At 43.1% G+C, this 20,677-nt stretch overlaps 1 protein-coding gene across 1 annotated transcript; it reads right to left on the bottom strand.

Annotated features, from left to right (window-relative positions):
* Positions 1-471: 471 nt before the first annotated feature.
* sall3b (spalt-like transcription factor 3b) lies at positions 472-14,319 on the bottom strand (the record flags this gene model as incomplete). The annotated part of the gene is made up of 6 exons (XM_083982331.1): positions 472-873; positions 2,224-2,618; positions 3,969-6,798; positions 6,898-7,073; positions 12,406-12,616; positions 14,242-14,319. The coding sequence occupies 6 exons, from the start codon at positions 14,317-14,319 to the stop codon at positions 472-474; spliced, it is 4,092 nt and encodes a 1,363-aa protein (XP_083838457.1).
* Between the last annotated feature and the right edge of the window lie 6,358 nt (positions 14,320-20,677).

Genomic DNA, 20,677 nt, shown 5'->3' with positions numbered 1-20,677 from the left:
ATTTTTTTTATTCAGTCCAACAATTTCTCACCAGGACAGTGACGACAGACCATTGCAGTTTGTAGTCGTGGGTATTTATGAGCATATTTTGTGCTTTTGCACCAGCTAGCAGCGTTGGGCAGCTGTCCGGAGGAGAGAGAGAGAGAGAGAGCAGACTCTTTGCATTATTGATTTGAACATATGTTCCCTTCTTCAGAGCGACCATACGTCTGAGCACCGTAGGAATCCTCAGGTACAAGTTAAAACAACTTATTTAATGTATAGAAAAAAAAAAAACATTCACAAATGACCGCAAAGTAAAATAGCAAAATGTGAATCCCCTACTTATTCTCTGTCAATTGATAAAAAGTTCTTTTTTTTTAAGTCTATATATATATATAATACATAATAAGAACAAGAAACAAGATGTTTTACAAATATTTGAACGTCCGTAATGGTTTGCATAAGTATTTCATCAGTGTTCAGCTTCGGTCAATTGATTCCGATCTCTTTGCTGTCGTCGATCAGCATAGAAAAGTGTCTGTTATTCCCCAGGTCCATGCCCGTCTTGGTCAGGCTGCTGATCGGACTTCCCGCGGTGCCGCCGGCGACTCGGTCCATGGCGGCGGCGGTCAGAGGGTGAAGCTGAGCGATGCCTCTGTTCTGGATCACCGAGATCTCGTTGTTCTTCATGGCCAGGCTGTTGGTGATGGCCGTGGCGTAGCGGTTCCAGAAGCCGGCGTCCACGTTCATGGCCCGAGCCGCCAGGTCCTTCTGGAACATCTCCCCGAACTTCACGGCGTCTCCGCCCAGCAGCGCCATGGGGTTCTCCACCGACAGCCGCCGGCCTCTCCGCGCCGGGGCGTTGTTCCACATGTGAGTTCCCATATGAACCTGGAAGAGACAAAGCACAGTGGGGGGTCTGAGTCAGGATGATCAATAATCACATGATCAAAAAACTCAGTTTAATAGCATGTCAGATATATAAGATAATGTTTATAGAGCTCAACTTGAAGCTGATATCGTCATTCAACACTAAAAACATCATGTGATTTACATTGATGTGATTAATTGGACTAAACTAGCAATTTACACTGCAAAAACTAAAATATCTTACCAAGAATATTTGTCTTATTTCTAGTCAAAATGTCATTTCTAGTCAAAACAAATCTAATTATACTTAAAATAAGACTCATCACATTAAAAGTAGCTTGTTTTTAGACACTTTTTACTTCTTTCAAGCATATTTTCACTTGAAATAAGTAGAAAAATCTGACAGTGGAGCAAGTTTTTCTTTCTTATCACAAGCACAAAAAACTTGCTTTCACTATGGCAGATTTTTCTACTTATTTCAAGTGAAAATTTGTTTGAAACAAGTGAAAATTATCTGAAAACAAGTTCATTTTTAGGTGATGAGTCTTATTTTAAGTGGAAAGAGTTTAGTTTTGACTAGAAATGAGACATTTTGACAAGAAAAAGGACAAATATTCTTGGAAAGATTTTGAGTTTTTGCGGTGTATAAAAAAGTTCCTCTGGTCTTCTATCTCTATTTTCTGACATTTTATAAACCAAATGATCAATCAATCCCCCAAAAATGATTGGCAAACTAACAAATAATGACAATAATTAATAGTTGCAGATGTATACCAATATCTTTTTGAATTAATTTGTCAATAAACTGCTTCATCAGGTCAATCAAGAAGTCTTCATGGCCTCAGGTATGTGGTAGTAAAGTGGATTTAGCACAGACCTTTATTTTGAAAGGTTCAGATTTACATCCTTTCCTCACCCTTCATAAAGATTAAACATGTTCTTATAAGAATAAATTGGTTGTAATGTAGAATTCAAGGAGATGTTGTGTATTTTAACAGGAAGTTAACAGTTTAACAAACTGTTTTATTTTATGAACTTTTCCCTGGAATATAAATTAGATATTAATCTGTGAATGATTTGATTTTCTATAACTACAAGTAAATGTAGATTAAGAGTTTGATTCATGATGCTTTTACTTGACCTTGCACCTCAAGTTTTGATTTGAAGATTTATTAATTATTAACTGGTGAAATCAGCTGTAGTTGTGCAGGATTCTTTATCATCATCTATATGTCATTGATCCTTTCCAACTCTTCTGTATATCACATTTTTCGTAGCTTTTTCTTTACAACTCAGGAGTTGTAAAAAGGAAAAACATCCGTCCGTGGAGCCTGAGCATGAACAAATGAACCAGAGGATCCGTCGCTGTACCTTCAGGTTGCCCTTCGTGGTGAAAGCTCGGCCGCAGATGGAGCAGACGAACGGTTTCTCCCCGGTGTGCGTGCGCTCGTGGATCTGCAGGGCGCTGGCCGACGAGAAGTTCTTCCCACAGACGTTGCAGTTGTGCTGCTTCGGCGTCCGTCTCGGTGGCAGCGCCGGGCCGCCGAGCAGCGAGGTGACGCCCGTGCTGCCGGCCGACGAGTAGGCCGCCGGGGGGATGTGGACGCCGCTGAACAGAGGAAGCTGCTGCTGCTGCTGCTGCTGCTGACCTTCACCCAGGTGGTGGTGGTGGTGGTGGTGGTTTGGATGACTGTGGCCGTTCAGCTCTGTTTTTATGAGGCCTAATGATGATGATGATGATGATGTGGTGACGGGGAGGTTCTGACCTGCAGAGACACAAGAGAACAACTGTGACATACAGTAAATCCTCCTTTGCTGAGCTAAACCGTCTTATATTAGAGACAATATGGGACCGGCTTTTATTTAATTTAGAACAAATCTCCTATGCTCAGAAAAGATGAAACTCCTCTCCACTGGTTCTGTTGTTTTTGTTTAACAGAGTCAGAACAGAAGGAAGGAGTCGGATCCAGAGCAGCATCATTTACAAGGTTAATCAGCTCCCATTAAACTTCTTCTCAGACTGTTTATAGGCTCCGCCTCTTTCCTTGACTCAGTCACAGTTCTCAACGGACCGAACAACACGACTGGACGCACCGGGTTCAGGTCCAAAACATTTAAAAACTCGGGTGGGGTCGGATCACAGCCTTCTTTTTGGTTAGGGGTTAGGGTTTTATGGCCGCCTACGGGTGAGAATTAATGGGATAGTTCAACATTTTGGCAAATTGGCCCATTGCCATAAACCCTATAGTCATAGCAGTAGGTTTGTTACCTTTAATTGTGTGTGCAAGCTATTTTTAGAACAGCGGAGCAGAGCCGTGAGCTGCTCAGAGCTACGCTACGGAGGCTAATGGGATTTCTTGGTTTCCCTCATCAAACTCATCAAATACACAATCCAACAACTCCACAACGCTCTGGTGGACAAGTTGTGACCTGCACATTCACCACGCTATGAGATAATAACACAACGTTACCAGACAGAGTTGTTTTAGAGGGAAATTCAGAGACTGTTGATGAAAAACTGTCCCTGAAGGCAACGCGCATCAGTGGTTCTGCATGAATTTCCCTCTAAAACAACTCTGTCTGGTAACGTTGTGTTATTATCTCATAGCGTGGTGAATGTGCAGGTCACAACTTGTCCACCAGAGCGTTGTGGAGTTGTTGGATTGTGTATTTGATGAGTTTGATGAGGGAAACCAAGAAATCCCATAATGAGCCTCCGTAGCGTAGCTCTGAGCAGCTCGTGGCTCTGCTCTGCCATTCTAAAAATAGCTTGCACTGACAATTAAAGGTAACGAACCTACTGCTATGACTATAGGGATTATGGCAATGGGCACAATTTCCCAAAATGTTGAACTATCCCTTTAATGCTCGTGAATCTGGCCGCACTGGGTCCAAGCTTCAACACCCGTGTATAAAACCGGGTCGGGTTTTAATGTTCAGGCCCGTTGAGAACTGTAGCAGGAAGTGCTCAAACAGGCGATCGTGGGCTTTGTACATTCACATTCAAGAACTTGTAGAAAATAGAAATAGACCCGGCTTCTAACTTTTATTTAACTGAGAATTTACGGTAAATCAAACATGTTTTTTTGGTTTTTGTACAGATGAGCCGACCGTACCTCTGTCTCGGCTCAGCTGGAAGGACATACTGTAGGTCGCCTCCTCTTTCACGCACAGTTTCCCGGGTTGAATTCCTCTCCGCTCCTGGGTCGGCGACTCGCATCGCTCCCTCTTCACCGACGCTGCCAACGGCTCTTGAGGTTGGTCTGGCGGGCCGTGGTTCACCGCCGCCGTGGGTGATTTGATCGTCACGCCGCCTTCTGAGTGGCTCTGAAAGGGCGACAGAGCGGACGACGCACGAGGCGAACACGAGGATTCGGACGCGTTTGGGCTGTTGGCGCCGGAGCTCTCCACCAACATCTTTTCCGATAAAGAACATCTGATGTTGAGTTGGTCGTTGTTGAAGCCGTTGGTCAGAGGCTTCAGGCCGAAGCAGTGGCTCAGGTTCACCGTGGAGTCGACCAGTCTCATCTGGTTCTCCAGAGCTGCGAGACTGGAAGAAACGGCGGCGAAGGACTTTGGAGGCGAGCTGCAATCGGACATAATCAGCGGCGCTTTGGAAGGACTCGCGCCTCCTTCCTCCATGTTTTCCACCTCGTCCTCCTCCTCCTCCTCGTCTTCCTCCTCGTTGTCATCCTCCATGGAGAAGTCGTCCATCAGGTCGTTGCCGTTGCTGCTCAGACTGTCGAAGCTCTTCCCGCCGTTGACGGAGATGTCGCCGCCACCAGCGTCCGTTTCTCTCCCGTCCATCAGGGAATCAGGAATCTGGCCGACCATGTGCAGCCGGATGTGCTGCTGCAGAACGACGGCGTTGGTGAACTTCTTCTGGCAGATGGGACACGAGTGCTGCACCTGGACGGGCGGGTTGTCCCGGTGGACGCCGACGTGCGTCTTCAGGTTTCCTTTGGTGGTGAACGCGCGGCCGCACACTTTGCACTTGAAGGGCCGCTCGCCGGTGTGGATGCGGTAGTGCATCTTCAGGGCGCTCTGGCAGCTGAGGACGCGGCGGCACAGGACGCACTGGTTGGGGTCGGCGATCTTCTTGTCGATGTTCTCCACCAGCTGCTGCAGCTTCGAGGTCTCGGACGTTTGCATAGACTCCAGGAGGTCGAATTTAGTCTCGTCCAGCGGAGAGTTGGGGGACGAGGTGAGAGGGCGCTCAGGCTGCAGAAGGTTGGCTGCTTCTGTTACCGTGTTGGCTCTGAGTCTGAGGCTGCAGCTCTGGGGCAGGTGCACCCCCTCTGCTTTCAGTACATTGGCTGCTTCTGTCTCACGGTTCGATGGCGCCCGAGACTCTGAAACAGGAGAGAAACGAGCCTCGCCGCCTCCGTGGCTCGGTGACAAAGACACACATTCAGCCCGAGCCGGCGGGAAGGGAGACTTAACGGATGGTGTTACACTCGCGGGGTCATTCGAGCCTCCGATACCGGTCATAGTGGAGGGGGAAAGCGGAAGACCAATGGCCGCCGCCGCCGGCAGAGCTGCTACAACGGGTTTGCTGTCCAGCCACGAGGAGACGGGTTTCTCCGGGGGGAAGGACATGCCGTAGGGAATCCCAGACGTCGTTGGCACGTTGTCGAGATACTCTGGCACCGGGTAGGGGTTCATCTGAACATGAGGGTACTTCTCCTTGTGCCGCTGGAAGTGCACCTTCAAGTTGCCCTTCGTGGAGAAGCGGTTGCCGCAGATGTTGCACTTGAAGGGCCGCTCGCCGGTGTGGGAGCGCAGGTGGATCTGCAGAGCGCTGTCGCTGCCAAACACTTTGGCACAGAAGCGGCATTTATGCTTGAAGAAGGGCTGATGCTGCTGCTGCTCCTCGGGCTTCGGTTCAAACAAGTGCGACACGTTGGGCAGTTTCCCGCCGCTTTTCCTGTGCTTCATCAGCGCCGCCAGAGGGTCAAGTGCATTAGCGGTGGCGGCGATGCTCGCCAAGGGGTTGGGGAAAATGATGCTGCTACTGCTGGAGGAGGAGGGGGGAGAGGAGCTCTGAGGTAGAAACGGCAAACTGGAGGGAGAGCTGAGGAGGCTGGAGGAGGAGTGGGATCCTGTGTAGGGAGGCAGCAACGTGGAGACACCACCGTAGCCGCCGCCGCCGCCGGAGAGAGTCGGAGCTGAATGTTCTGAGGTACACGAAACGTCTCTGAAGCCGGACATCGCACATCTGTCGCTCTGAGACGTCGGGACGTTGTTTTGCGTCTTTTCAAGCACCGACGACAATGACGACGACAGAGAAACGGCGGCCTGTCCGTTCACGGCCGAGGGCATCGTCCCAGACAGCGGCAGGATGGGAGGAAGAGAAGAAGGAGGAGCAGGAGGAGGAGCGGCGAGGAGGCCGACGGCGCCCTGAGACGGGGAGAAGGAGAAAGGGTTCAACGACGGCGCCAGAGACAGAGATCTGGACGCCGCCGACGCCGGATTCAACGCCGCGGCCTGCTGTGTCGTCGTCGGCTGCCGGTTCATGACGGCGACTTGGCTGCAGATCTGCTCGATGAGCTGCAGCTGGTGGACTTGTTGCTGCTGCAGAGCGAGAAGATGCTCCAGGATGACGGGGATCGCAGCTGAAGCCTTCCCTCCGCCAACGCCACCAATGCCACCAATGCCGCCGCTGATCCCCTGAGAGAACTGAGCCACGGCGACTCTGGTGCTGTGAAGGATCTCCAGCGTCACGTTGGTGCTCGGCATGCTGCTAGTGCTGCTAGTGGCTTTGCCGTTGGCGTATTTGCCCTGAAGCTCCATCATGACCTCATCCGGCTCCATCCGGACGTCCTCTAAATTATCCAGACTGTCGTTCTCTCCCAGCTCAAAGCCGCCGACGCCGCCAATGATGATGGACTCACAGGCCGCGGATGATGAGTCGCTGGACGCCACGCTGGGAACCGGAGAGCGTCCCTCAACAGCAGCAGCAGCAGGAAGAGGAAGAAGAGGCTCCTCCTCCTCCTCCTCTTCCTCCTCGCCGCCATCATCAAGGCCGTCGTCGTCGTCCTTAACGATCAGCACCGGGGGGTCGTCGTCCTCGCTGCAGACTTTCCGATGGCGGCTCAGCTCCGTCCAAGTGAAGAACTCGGCGCAGCATTTGTCACAGATGTGCGTTTCCTCGGTGCATCCGGTCGTTTCCTCCACGCCATCGCAGCAGCCGCCATCACCGCCACCGTCGTCCGCCACGCCTAAAGAGGAGGAAAACAGAGGGAAGATTTAAAAAAAACACTGTAATGAATCCCCTCTCCCTCTTCTCTCTCTCTCTCTGCAAACAGCACATGTTGTGTGGACAAGCATTGTTCAAAAAAAAAAAAAAAAAAAAACCCACTGAAGTTCAGATTCCTCAGCGGATCCAAACCAACGTGTCCAAAGAAAACAAACAAACGTCGAACTGAATCACAGGACGTTTGTTTAAAAAATCATGTAACAGATCATTTGAAGTCAAATAAAACATCTTCGGTTTCTGTCTTTCACCCAAAGAGCAAACAGATACATGGAAAACGTCATTTTTTATCTTTGAGAGTTGATAATAATAATAATGACGACCACTTTATTTTCCTCTGTTTATATCTGATGATGATAAACTATATATTAAAAAAAAAAGATAAAGTTTTCCCAACTGTTTAAATATTTACAGATGTCCATCTTATTTATACAGGTCTACAGTCTTTCTGTTTGCACATGTTAAACTTTCAATAAAGTTTTTTTTAAGGGTGTTTCCTCTTCAACAATTCAAATAATTTACAACCATTCCATACCCTCCGTCTTACATCTTCTACTTTTACTCTTCAGATATCGTTTCATCTATATTAGTAATGGCTCAACAATGTTTTCAAGCTGTCAGTTTTAAATATATACGAGTAGACTTCAGCCTTTCAATTTCTTCATACTGATCTTCAACAATTCAAGTAATTTCCAACCATTTCATACAACCTCCTTCTTACATGTTTTAGTTTTACTCTTCAGATATTGATTGTTTCATACTTTCAAGATTGATTAAGCAATTTCTTCACTTAATTCAGCAGTGTTTCAACAATTTACTGTATTCAGCTCATTCAGCGTTCCAGCTTTCAGCATTCACACGTATTTCCTTCAGGAAATGCATTCTCTAGTTGTATTTAACCTCTTAAACACATAATAAACTCTCTAATCAATGCACAGATTTTCTGTTCCTGCATACGTGAGTAAGTTGATGTTGACTTTCTGAGTGTTTCGAAAACATCTTCCAGCTTTCAGCATTCACCCGTATTTCCTTTAGGAAATGCATTCTCTAGTTTTTATTTAATAAACTGTCTAATCAATGCATTGATTTTCTGTTCATTCATACGTTTCAATAACGTGTCTTATCAGCCAAAAAACTAAAATTTGACTTTCACAACGAGGCGTTTACTGTACCGAGAGTGTCGTTAATCTGAGTGTTTCAAAAACATCTTCCAGCTTTCAGCATTCACCCGTTTTTCCTTCAGGAAATGCATTCTCTAGTTTTTATTTAATAAACTCTCTAATCAATGCACTGATTTTCTGTTCATTCATACGTTTCAATAACGTGTCGTATTTCAGCCAAAAAACTAAAAATGTTACTTTCACGACGAGGCGTTCACTGCACCAGGAGAGTGTCGTTAATCTGAGTGTTTCAAAAACGTTGCTGTGTTTTTAAGGCAGTAAATCACATCAGTTTTAAAACGTGTTATAAACTTTCACTTTTTACACATCTAATCAATAATCAACTGTATTAATCTTAATGAAATGTGTTTATTTACAACAATCAAAGCTGTTTCTGTTAATAATAAAAATAAAAGTAGGATTTGGATTTATTTTTATTTCTGACTTCTAGTTTTAGTCGTCTGTTAATTTTAAAATCTTCATTATAATTTACAGTTTTTACAGTTGTACAGTTGTTTTTTGTTTTGTTTTTTTATCTGTAGAATAACGTTGTCTATATTTCGAAGGTTCAGTCTTAGACTTCAGGAATCGTCGCTGCTGCTGCGTCTGTTGTTCAGGCTTCGGCCCATTAGGAAACAGACCGAGGGAGCAGATGGAAAGATCCTGGGAAATCAATAGTAAATCATTGTTTCACAACACACTCGGGCTTCATCTCCCTGAAGAGGAACGGTTAAAAAAATTTTTTTTTAATTTACATTATTATTATTATTTAAAATTTAAGTTTGAATTTGTTTTAAATTAAATATTTTTGTTTGCAAAGTGAAAGTGAAATAATTTAGTTTTGTGTAAAAAATAATTTACAAAAGCGTGATCGTGTGTGTGTGTGTGTGTGTGTATGTGTGGTCTACATATGTGCATGGATGTAAAGCAAGTTGAGCATGTGTGTGTGTGTGTGTGTGTGTGTGTGTGTGTGTGTGTGTGTGTCGGTGATGTAATGAGTTGAGTTGAGGCTCTAAATCTAAACTGACGTCTGACACAATAAAAACTGACATGAACGTGTTTGAGCTGCTGCAGAGTCAAACTCTCTCTCGGCCTTCGTGTGTGTGTGTGTGTGTGTGGGTGGTCCCATGCACCGTCACCACGGCGATTCACCCCCAAAAAAACACAAAACACACACACACACACACACACAGAGACACGGGAGCCAAAACACTTTGACTTGTTTCATAAAGCTCAGGGAACACGTTTGGTTTGTGCTCGGTGAGATTTACCTCCAAACCAAACACACACACAAAGAGAAAGGTTTGATTTAAGGCCGTGTGTGTGTGTGTGTCTGTGTTTCCAAACACAATAACACAGATAGGAATTTATTTGAACGTGTCAGCGGGGGTTGGATGGATCCACGCTGTCAGGAGCAGCTAACAGATTTATGTCGGCTGCTCCTGCGGCTCTGACGACGACGACGGAGCTGCACTGTAAAAACTCAAAATCTTACCAAGAATATTTGTCTTATTTCTAGTTAAAATGTCATTTCTAGTCAAAACAAATCTAATTATACTAAAAAATAAGACTCATCACATAAAAAGTTGCTTGTTTTTAGACACTTTTTACTTCTTTCAAGCAAACTTTCACTTGAAATATGTAGAAAAATCTGATAGTGGAGCAAGTTTTTCTTTCTTATTACAAACAACTTACAAAAAACTTGCTTTCACTGGCAGATTTTTCTACTTATTTCAAGTGAAAATTTGTTTGAAAAAAGTGAAAATTATCTCAAAACAGGTAAATTTTTTTGTGATGAGTCTTATTTTAAGTGGAAAGAGATTAGTTTAGACTAGAAATTAGACATTTTGACAAGAAATACGACAAATATTCTTGGAAAGATTTTGAGTTTTTACAGTGTACTGCAGAGCAAACACACACACACACACACTAACACAAACACACACACACACACACACACACACACACACACACAGAGAGGCCGTGGCGGTGGCGTCTCTCTCCGCCGTGACCCCCAGAGGTCACCGGGTCACATGTACTAATTGTATTATGATCCAGACGTGGAGCACTTGCCCCCTCGCCGGGGTTAAGTCAATCAAAGCCCCCACACCCCCCATCCCCCCCACTTGAAAACACCACCACCACCACCCGGCCTCCTCCTCCTCCTCCTCCTCCTCCTCCTCCTCCTCCTCCTCCTCCTCCTCCTCCTCCTCCTCCTCTCCACTTCAGCACCTTTTCACAGCCACAGATAATCAAATATTAACATGAACAACGACAGCAGAGGAAGAGCTGCTGCTGTGACGGAGTTTCAAATTAAAGCGTCTCACAGGCCTCAGAATAAAATAATTCATATAAAGTCAACATGAACTCGTCGTTGCCAAGTTATATTATGAAACAACTAAATAGTATAAAAGCTCTAAAAGAACATTATTTAAAAATGAACTTCCATTAATCATGATTACGTACTTGATATAAATATATGGGTCATTGTAGAAGTGTAGATAGTGGTTATAGTAGAGTCCATTATGGAAACCTGGTTGGAACTGTCTTGTCTTGTTATTTTGTTATTGTGTCGGTCATGTATTGAATGTATGTAATGTTGTTGGGGTATACTGTATATTGTTTTGTATTTGTCTATATATGGTCTACATTGTCTCTATGTATTAGTTTGTGTTGTTTTATGTCTATGTCTATATTATCCAGTGTGAATGTGTATTCTTTTATTGTCTCCATGTATATGTTTTGGACCCCATGAAGAATAGACCACATTAATATAAATAAACGCAAAGATGTGAAATAAATGCATCATGTTACATTAATTTAGTCTCTGTAAAACTGAATCTTCTTCTTTTTTTTTTTTCCGCACGCGCGACTAAACTCTGTTTAAAAAGCAGAGAGTTTTCAGGAGACCGATCCGTCAGGTCAACGGTCGGTTTCTCTGTCGCAGCTCGTCTGTTACAGCTGATTAAAAAAGGTTCAAATGACAGTAACAGGCGGGAGAAAAAGCAAAGTGTTTAATTAAATATTAAAATATTGGAACGTGAAGTGTGTGTGTGTGTGTGTGTGTGTGTGTGTGTGTGTGTGTGAGGCTGCTGGTATTTCATGACAGCAAACCTGAAAACGTGATTGAATGATGAGATCTGGTTACAAATAATATGTGATAATTATTATTAATAATAATAATAATTCAATACGCTGCTGCTAAATAACTGTGAGACAGTGGAAATTTCAATCTCCATCACATCACTCTGTCTTGATTTTTTTTTATATATATAGCCTATTATTTGCACTAGTTAGCTATTATTATGGGCTGTATCAAATAGTCAGTGTACAGGCCTCATACATTAGAATAAACTAATCATTAAAGCTTAATATAATTAAATATAGGCTTTAACACCCCATAGTTTTTTTCTGTTGAGGCCTCTTTGATCAGTGTTTCTCATTAAAATTCAGTTTATTTAAATAGTTGTCATGGAAACGTGCTGCCCCCCCCCCCCCCCCCCCCCCCCCCCTCCCCTGCCCTCACCACCCCAAAACACACACACACACACACACACACACACATACACATACACACAACAGCCTCAAACCTGATGATGTGAGGGAATAAATGTTAAATTCGTCATCAACAGGCCGGAAACTAAAGTAAAACAAAACTTTTATTTTGGTGAATTATTGTTTGTTTAAAGTGTCGAGTTGTTAAATTTGATATGAAATATGATAAAATAAGAGCTGATAAATCCACTTTCAGCGTCCAGAACAAACTCTTTCTTTTCTTTTTTTGCTTTTATTCTGAAAAGTTTCGTCTCGATTCAGTTTGAAGAAGTTTTTAGTTTAGTTTAACTAAGTCCTAACTAACTAACTAAGTCCAGTTGCTTTCGATTTAACCTCCTTTGAAATACTATGACCTGGACAAATGAGAATATGCACCGGCTTAGTTTAGTTTAGTTTAGTTTTATCGATGTTAGAATATAAAAGTGAAACTAACTAATAGTGAACTAGTTAAAGTGTGTGAAGCTGCTGACTCCACAGTTTTAAAACCTTCAGTCCTCGTCTGTCTCTTCAGTTCAGCCTGAAACTCTCTTAACTCTGAGTTCTTGTTTTTGTTCTGAGTGTGTAGATCTCTCCGTCACCTACCGTTCCTCCTCCCGCTGCCCTGCAGTCCGGGCTGCGCTGCTCCGTCCTCGGCTCGGAGCTGCTGCGGCTTGGCCTGTTTGCGCCGGGACATGTTGCTCCTTCTCCCCGGCTTGGACCATCCACCATGGGAGTCTTCCTTCCTCCTCCTTCCTCCTCCTGACTGGGTCAAACAGGCGCCGGACGGAGGCTGAGGCTGCTGCTGCTGCTGCTGCTGAGGAGGAGGATGATGGTGAAGCCCACGGCGTGCAGATTGCGCATGTCAGTGTAATTATGATGGAGAGGTGGGGGGGTATTAGGAAAAAAGAAAAAAAAAGAGAAAAAAAACCCACCCCGCTTTACGACTCTCGCTGCCCTTCGCGGGATGATTGGCTGCGCTCCAGAGTGTCACCTCGAAATGAAATGAGGGGCAGGAGGGGAGGAAGGGAGGGGGTAATAATAATTAGTTCACTTCCTGTCCGGAGGCTCCGACATGGTCCGGTTCGGTCCAACCCGGTGGATGGATGGATGGATGGATGGATGAAACACTCTCTCTCTCTCTCTGTTTCAGCTCTTCTCCCTCCACATGAGGCTGAGTGAGTGTTGAGTGTTGAGTGAAACTACGTAAAGTCCAAAGAGTCTCCTCCACGTTAATATTAAATCTGACGTAAAAACAGAAAAAATAAACAAAAAGAGAAAAAAAGAAAAGAAAAACTCAGTTCGCACAGTTCTGGTGAAATTCGTGCGTAAAGTTCAAACTTTGTGCGTAAAAAGACGCGCGGAGACGTTGATGAAGCTCCGACACCGAGACTGACACCGAGCGAGGTTTTGTCCGACAGACTCTCTCTCTCTCTCTCTCTCTCTCTCTCTCTCTCTCTCTCTCTCTGTCTCTCTCTCTCTCCGCCTCCTCCTCCTCCTCGCGCTCCATCAGCCGGTGTCGCTGCCCCGGATAGGCTGCTGCCAGGAGACCGCGACGGGAGGTGTCGGAGCTCGAGCCTCGATCGGCCGGTAACGGAACGAAACGGAACGACCTCCCACAGTCTGAGACACGGCCCAGAGGAGAAGAAGAAGAAGAAGAAGAAGAAGAAGAAGAAGAAACAAACACCTGGACTGACTCCATCTTTGTAGTTTTTATTCAGTTGAGATGTTTGATTGACAGCGAAGTCACCTGGGAATCCAACACTTTACTTTTCTCTCTGTAGAGTTCAACATTCAACACAAACAACTTCAGTTCCACATGTTCAACTTTTTATAAAGTCCAACTCATCAGCTCTGATAATTTTAAAACATACTCGTGTATTGGATTTATATATTCATAGCTACTTATAGCCTATAATCTTTATTTATTTACCTGTCAAGAATCTATTGGTTTTTTTCTGCAGCTTTTTGACACTTTGACACTTTTTACACCACTGATCTTCTGTCTTTGCACAAGTTACTCTTCATTTTCATTTCACTACCCCATCTGGTTGTATTTATACAGTTTGCACATATTATTAATAATGAATGAATACACACTGTGCAATATTTTCCAACATTGTACATATATCTTCTTCTTAAGTAATTACGGTACAAAACAGTCTATGTTTGTCTAATATACAGGTAGAGTGAGGTCTTTGTAAAAAAATATATATTTTATTCTTTTGCCACCAGTGGGATCAATAAAAAGTCTCTTATTTATTTTTGCACTCGACCACCTGATATGAGAGGTTAAACTTCCTGATGTGAAATAACTTTTTACTACTTTAATAAAAAAAAATATATATATATATAATATCAATAATAATCAGTTTTGTTCTCAATATTTCATCTTTACCTTTTCCTCCTCTAAGCTCCTTCAGACGGACGGAGCCTCTGAACCACCACCGTGTCCTTGACCTTTGACCTCTGACCTCGGTGGAGGTTGAGGTGGAGGGGGGGCGTGGTCTGAGCGTCCATGTTTTAAAAACGTGACGTTTCCTGTTTCCCACATCAACATCCAAATGAAACTTCACAAACGACAGATAGATAGATAGATAGATAGATAGATAGATAGATAGATAGATAGATAGATAGATAGATAGATAGATAGATAGATAGATAGATAGGCAAGGCAAGGCATCTTTATTTATATAGTGCATTTCATACCAAGGCAACTCAATGTGCTTTACATAGAGACAAAACTTTTTTTTTTTTAAAGAACAGCATAAAACAACATAAAAACAAAAAACACAGAGTTAAAAACAGGAGCAAAGTAGAATAAAAAAGTAAAATAAAAGAAAATAGATAAAGTTTAAAGTTCTTAAAAAGAGCTCAGCTATAAGCACATGAAAAGAGAAATGTTTTTAACCTGGATTTAAAAGTGCTGACAGTTGGGGCTGATCTCAGTTCTGCTGGTAGTTTGTTCCACTTGTGAGCAGCATAACAGCTAAATGCTGCTTCACCATGTCTGGTCTGAACTCTGAGCTCCACTATCTGACCTGAGTCAGTAGATCTCAGAGCTCTACTGGGTTTATACTCTACTAACATGTCATTCATGTATTCTGGACCTAAACCATTCAGTGGTTTGTAAACCAGTAGCAGAACTTTAAAATCTATTCTGTAGCTGACTGGGAGCCAATGTACAGTAAGGTCTTAAGAACTGGGGTGATGTGAATATATACAATATAATATATACAATCCTATGGTCTTGCACCCTTCTCCTCAGTCTCTGGTCTCACACTGCAAAAACTCAAAAATCTTACCAAGAATATTTGTCTTATTTCCAGTCAAAACAAATCTAATTCTACATAAAATAAGACTCATCACATTAAAAAGTAGCTTGTTTTTAGACACTTTTTACTTCTTTCAAGCAGATTTTCACTTAAATTAGGAGAAAAATCCGATAATGGAGCCCTTTTTTCTTTCTTATTACAAGCACAGAAAACTTGCTTTCACTGGCAGATTTTTATACTTATTTCAAGTGAAAATTTGTTTGAAACAAGTGAGAATGATCTAAAAACAAGTTAATTTTTTAGGTGATGAGTCTTATTTTAAGTGGAAAGAGATGAGTTTTGACTAGAAATGAGATGTTTTGACAAGAAATAAGACAAATATTTGGAGTTTTTGCAGTGCAGCTTCTGGTCTTGTTTCCTCTGCTGTTGGACGCTGCAGCGGAGGAGAAACAGAATCAGCTGCTGATAATTGCAGGTGCTACAACGGCCTGGTATTGATCCACGTGTCCCAACCCCCCCTCCCCCTCTCCCCCCCTGCTGTGTGGAGATAAGGCGACCCCCCCCCCCACTCCCTGAATATCACCCCCCCCCTTTCTCTCTCTCTCTTATGATGGAGCGAGTGCAGCAGCTTATCAGGAAACTCAACCTCCTTGATTCGCTATCGATTCTTTTGTAACAACAGGATCAGACGAGCAGCGACCACTTGACCATGATCTCCTCCAGATCCCCCCCCCCTGTACCCCCCATCCCCCCCTCAACACACACACACACACACACACACACACTCCTCACCCCTCTGCACTGACTCCATGTTAAAGTGACTCTGAAATAAATCAGATTCAATAATCAATTATTGTAAATGTTTGTTTTGTCAAAGTGTTGCAGAAGGTAACACCGGTATTTTCAGAATAAAAGACCCACAGGTAACATATATATATACATATATAATAGCCTATACATTTTTTTATTCATTATCAGCTACATGTGTTATTTTAATCTGCTGAGTTAACAATTCCTGAATGAAACTTTTTATAGTTGAGACGTGTTGTTGTGTCTTTTTGATTAATTTAAATTACTTATTTACAATAAAACACAGGCACAGATGTGAAGAGAGCTAAAAAAAAAAAAAAAACTAAAAAAACTGACTTTATTTTATTTATTTTTTATTATTTTCTAATTGTGTCACTGGAACCAAGAATTGTGAAATTAGTTGAAGAATTTTTAAATGATGATGATCTATAGAGTCAACAAAGAGGGACACCAAGATTTCAAAATAAAAGCTCAGCAGGTAGCTAATAGCCTAGGTGAACATTAATCCTGGAAAAGTGTTTTTTTAATTTGGTGATGAGAGTTTATTCTGATTACTGTCTCTACTGTTGGTCGTTATCATTATTGTTTCAACAATAGGCTAATAATACATTTCATTTGGGATGCACTTTATTTTTTAACCAAATCTCAGTGCTACATAGATATATAAGAAAAACAAGACTATATATACACACACACACACACACACACACACACACACACACACACACACACACACACACACACACACATTAATTAATAAAGTAATGTTTAGTGACAAAGATAATAAACCAAAGGTGTGTATTTCCAGTTTTCATTCACTTTGTTCTTTTTATTTTCCTTCTTCTCCATAGAAAACTGGTAACAGGCACTCGGGATGGGGGGTGGAGGAGTCAGGAATGGGGTGGTGTGTGTGTGTGTGTGTGCACGACTCGGGGTGGTTAAAGTTAGTTTTGCTTCCTGTCAGATGAACCAGGTTCAGTCACATCGGTGTGTTTATATTGTGTTTAAGTCCAGGAATTTTATTCCAAACTTCTCTAACTCATGTTAAAGTTCATATGAATATTCACATTATCTCCACTGGGTCTTTTATTTTGTAAGGTCCAGTGAAAAGTGAAAAGTGACTCTGACTCCTGGAGACTCAGAGGAGAGGAGCGTCGTCCTGTCAGCTCAGGAATGTGAGGCCTCAGATGAAGATATGACGAGTTAATGAGTCGGACCGACGCTCAGAGAGACGGAGACGAAGACGAGCTCTTACTCTGAGAGACAGAGGAAGATGAACAGAAGATTTACAGCTTTTACACTGTGATGAAATTCACTGATACAGGATGAAAATGAGGGTTTGTCAACATTTCTCCTTGAATGTGATGTTGTTAATCTGGGAAATTGATTCTTCTTCTTATGTTACACAGGATTAATCAGGAGCTGTGAGCCCATCAGTGACTTTATGTAACATCAAACTAACTCCTCCTCATCATGAACTCATTTTAAAACTGTTCAGAATATATATTTTTTTTATTGTGAACAACTATACCTCCGACCTGCACAACATGTTTGTGTAATTTTAGGGTGAACTGGCCCTTTAAGTTTTAGGTTTATTAACATAAACCATAGTGAAAACGTCTTTACTCACAGATGAAGTCCATCATCTCAGAACCAACTCAACTTCACATATGAGGTTAAATAAGCCACAAGAAAATAGAAATATAGAAAATAGAAACATTTTATACAGCAGAAATGATTTAACATTTGTTTTCTGTTTGTTACTTTATTGGTTGTTCTTTTTTTTTTTAAATTCTCAGTCATTATCATGAAGTTTTTATGTCTAGAGCTGAGGAAAAATCAATATATATAGTAGGCTATAAATAGTATAACCTGGGCGTGTCTAATGGGTTTTATGTTTTTAAACCTGTTTTTAAACAGTGTATGTGTATTTATTTATTCATTCATTCATTCAAATATGTGAAGGCACTTGAGTCCAAGACAGATTTCCCCACAGGGACAATAAAAATATATTCTATTCTATTCTAGTATCGCGGTACTTTGTGAGGCAATATTGCACCGATACACAGACGCCAAAAACTGATCATTTACTATGTAAATTACAAATAAGAATTTAAGTTTTTAGTACAAGAAGAACTGTGCGTGACTGGAAATCACATTTTGCACAAATAGAAATAACGTTTATGACATAGATTTCCAGTTGAAAAACATTGTAATAAATCATAAGTCATCAGGATATATTGCAACATCTTTAAAATCGCAAAAGGCTATAATGTCGTATCATGATTTTGAATCGTATCGTGGTGATTCACTCCTCTTCTGTGTTTCACTTTAATTAGATGAAACAATGATTCATGTTTTATAGGATCTGACAGATTAACTGATAAATAAATTAACTCAACAGTGAATAAACTGGACTCGGTGTTTCAGCTCCAACTCACCTCTGATTTACTCCTCAGTGAAAACAACTGCATCATAACGTTCCTGCAGTCGGACGTCTCTCTCTCTCTCTCTCTCTCTCTGGGGGGTCTAGAGGATCTGATCTGAAAGAATTACACTCACTCAGCCTCTGTTTCCTCATATAATCACACAAAGGGATTTTTTTTACTTGAAAATGATCATAAATCACAGGCCGGATCAATACGTCCGGCCCGGGCTGCACCGGCCTGATAACACGATCAATACTGGGTATTTGGATTTTAATTAATACACGACAGCGGCCTGAGCCCTGAAACGCTGAAATACGACCTCCAGACCTGTGAAATACGCCCCCGATATCTGCTGCAGCTCCTCGGCTGTCGAGCTGATCTGGTAACTGGAGGTGGAGGGGGGGGGGGGGGGGGGGGGGGGGGCACATCTGGACACATGTGGACCAGAGAGAGGAACCAGAGGACCAGCTCCATCGTCTCCATCTGATCTGCCTGGTTGGTTCTGGTTTCACACCAAAGAACTGTTCATCCTGTTTCCACCTGGCATTAACATTTGTAATCAGATTACAATCAGATAAGAGCTGGACCACATGAAAGTAGCTACAGGAGTAAACACACCCAAGACACACTGAGGAAGGATTGTGATCCAATCGGCCAAACCACCTCCGGAGGTGGTCGGGGACGCACTGGGACCACAAACATGTGGAGGCTAACGTGTGTACGCTAATGTGTAGAGGCTAAACGTGTAGAGGTTAAAGCAGAAGTAAGCGGAATGTTTGTGTTAATGCCTAAGTCTAACGTGTCATGTGGAGGATGTTTGTATGCTATGAGGCGTGTGGAGGCTAACATGTAGAGGCTAACGTGTGGAGGCTAACATGTAGAGGCTAACATGTAGAGGCTAACGTGTGGAGGCTAACATGTAGAGGCTAACGTGTGAAGGCTAACATGTAGAGGCTAACATGTAGAGGCTAACGTGTGGAGGCTAACATGTAGAGGCTAACATGTGGAGGCTAACATGTAGAGGCTAACATGTGGAGGCTAACATGTAGAGGCTAACATGTGGAGGCTAACATGTGGAGGCTAACATGTAGAGGCTAACGTGTGGAGGCTAACATGTAGAGGCTAACATGTGGAGGCTAACATGTAGAGGCTAACATGTGGAGGCTAACATGTGGAGGCTAACATGTAGAGGCTAACGTGTGGAGGCTAACATGTAGAGGCTAACATGTGGAGGCTAACATGTAGAGGCTAACATGTGGAGGCTAACATGTGGAGGCTAACATGTGGAGGCTAACATGTGGAGGCTAACATGTGGAGGCTAACATGTGGAGGCTAACATGTAGAGGCTAACATGTAGTAGCTAGAACATGTGGACGCTAACGTGTCTATGCCAATGTGACCACTAAGAAACTAAAAGTCGTACGGGCGGTGGTAGCCTACTGAACATAAAGTTTGTCTGTTTCTAGACGTAAAGTTAAAACTCAGATCAGGTTCATTGTCTGACAAAGAGGATTCGGCAATCGAACCACCGATCTAACATAAACCTCCTGGTTTTACCATTAGGGTTCATCCTCTCAGGACCACAACTGTCCGTGAAGGAATTTGTGCCCAGATGAAAGATGAACAAGACATGCTACCAGGAGTGAAAGGCAGGTCAAGCATAACTTTCGACTCGAGATGGAGACTTTGAGGCCACCGGAGGGACTGAAACTGGTGGGAAATGTCGACGGCAACTGGCGGTGTTTCAAGCAGCGATTTGAGCTGTAGGCTACACGGCTGCCATTGGACTGGACTCAAAACCCGACGCCAGGAAAATCGCGTTGCTGCTCACAGTAGCGAGTCCTCAAGCCATTGAAGTTTTCAATACGTTCGAGTTTGCAGCGCCTGAAGACAGAGCGTACTGTAGCTCTGAGCAGCTCGCGGCTCTGCTCCGCCGTTCTAAAAATAGCTTGCACCGACAATTAAAGGTAACAAACCTACTGCTATGACTATAGGGATTATGGCAATGGGCCAATTTGCCAAAATGTTGAACTATCCCTTTAAGATTATTGCCAATCCATTGAAATGTTGATTCATTTCTTTGTAAATTTTCATTTGCTGGTGATATCAGTGGAGAAAATCAGAGGCTTCAACATCCCGGGACATTGAATGTCTATGAAAATATATAATGACAATTCATCCAACAGTCCAGAACAGAAACCACTGACATCAGAGACCAGAGGCCCAGGACCCCTCACCTCCTCCTCCTCCTCCTCCCTGTTAATATCCAGATCCTTCAGTCATGAGTTCCTGCAGCTGATTGGAAGCTGCTTCTTCTTCTTCATCTTCTTCATCCGAACACAAAGCAGCGGCGGAGAAAGAGTC

The sequence above is a fragment of the Trachurus trachurus genome (genome assembly GCF_905171665.1).
Source record: "Trachurus trachurus genome assembly, chromosome: 11".
In the NCBI taxonomy this organism is placed as follows: Eukaryota; Metazoa; Chordata; class Actinopteri; order Carangiformes; family Carangidae; genus Trachurus; species Trachurus trachurus.
This window is presented reverse-complemented; position numbering and strand designations above follow the sequence as displayed.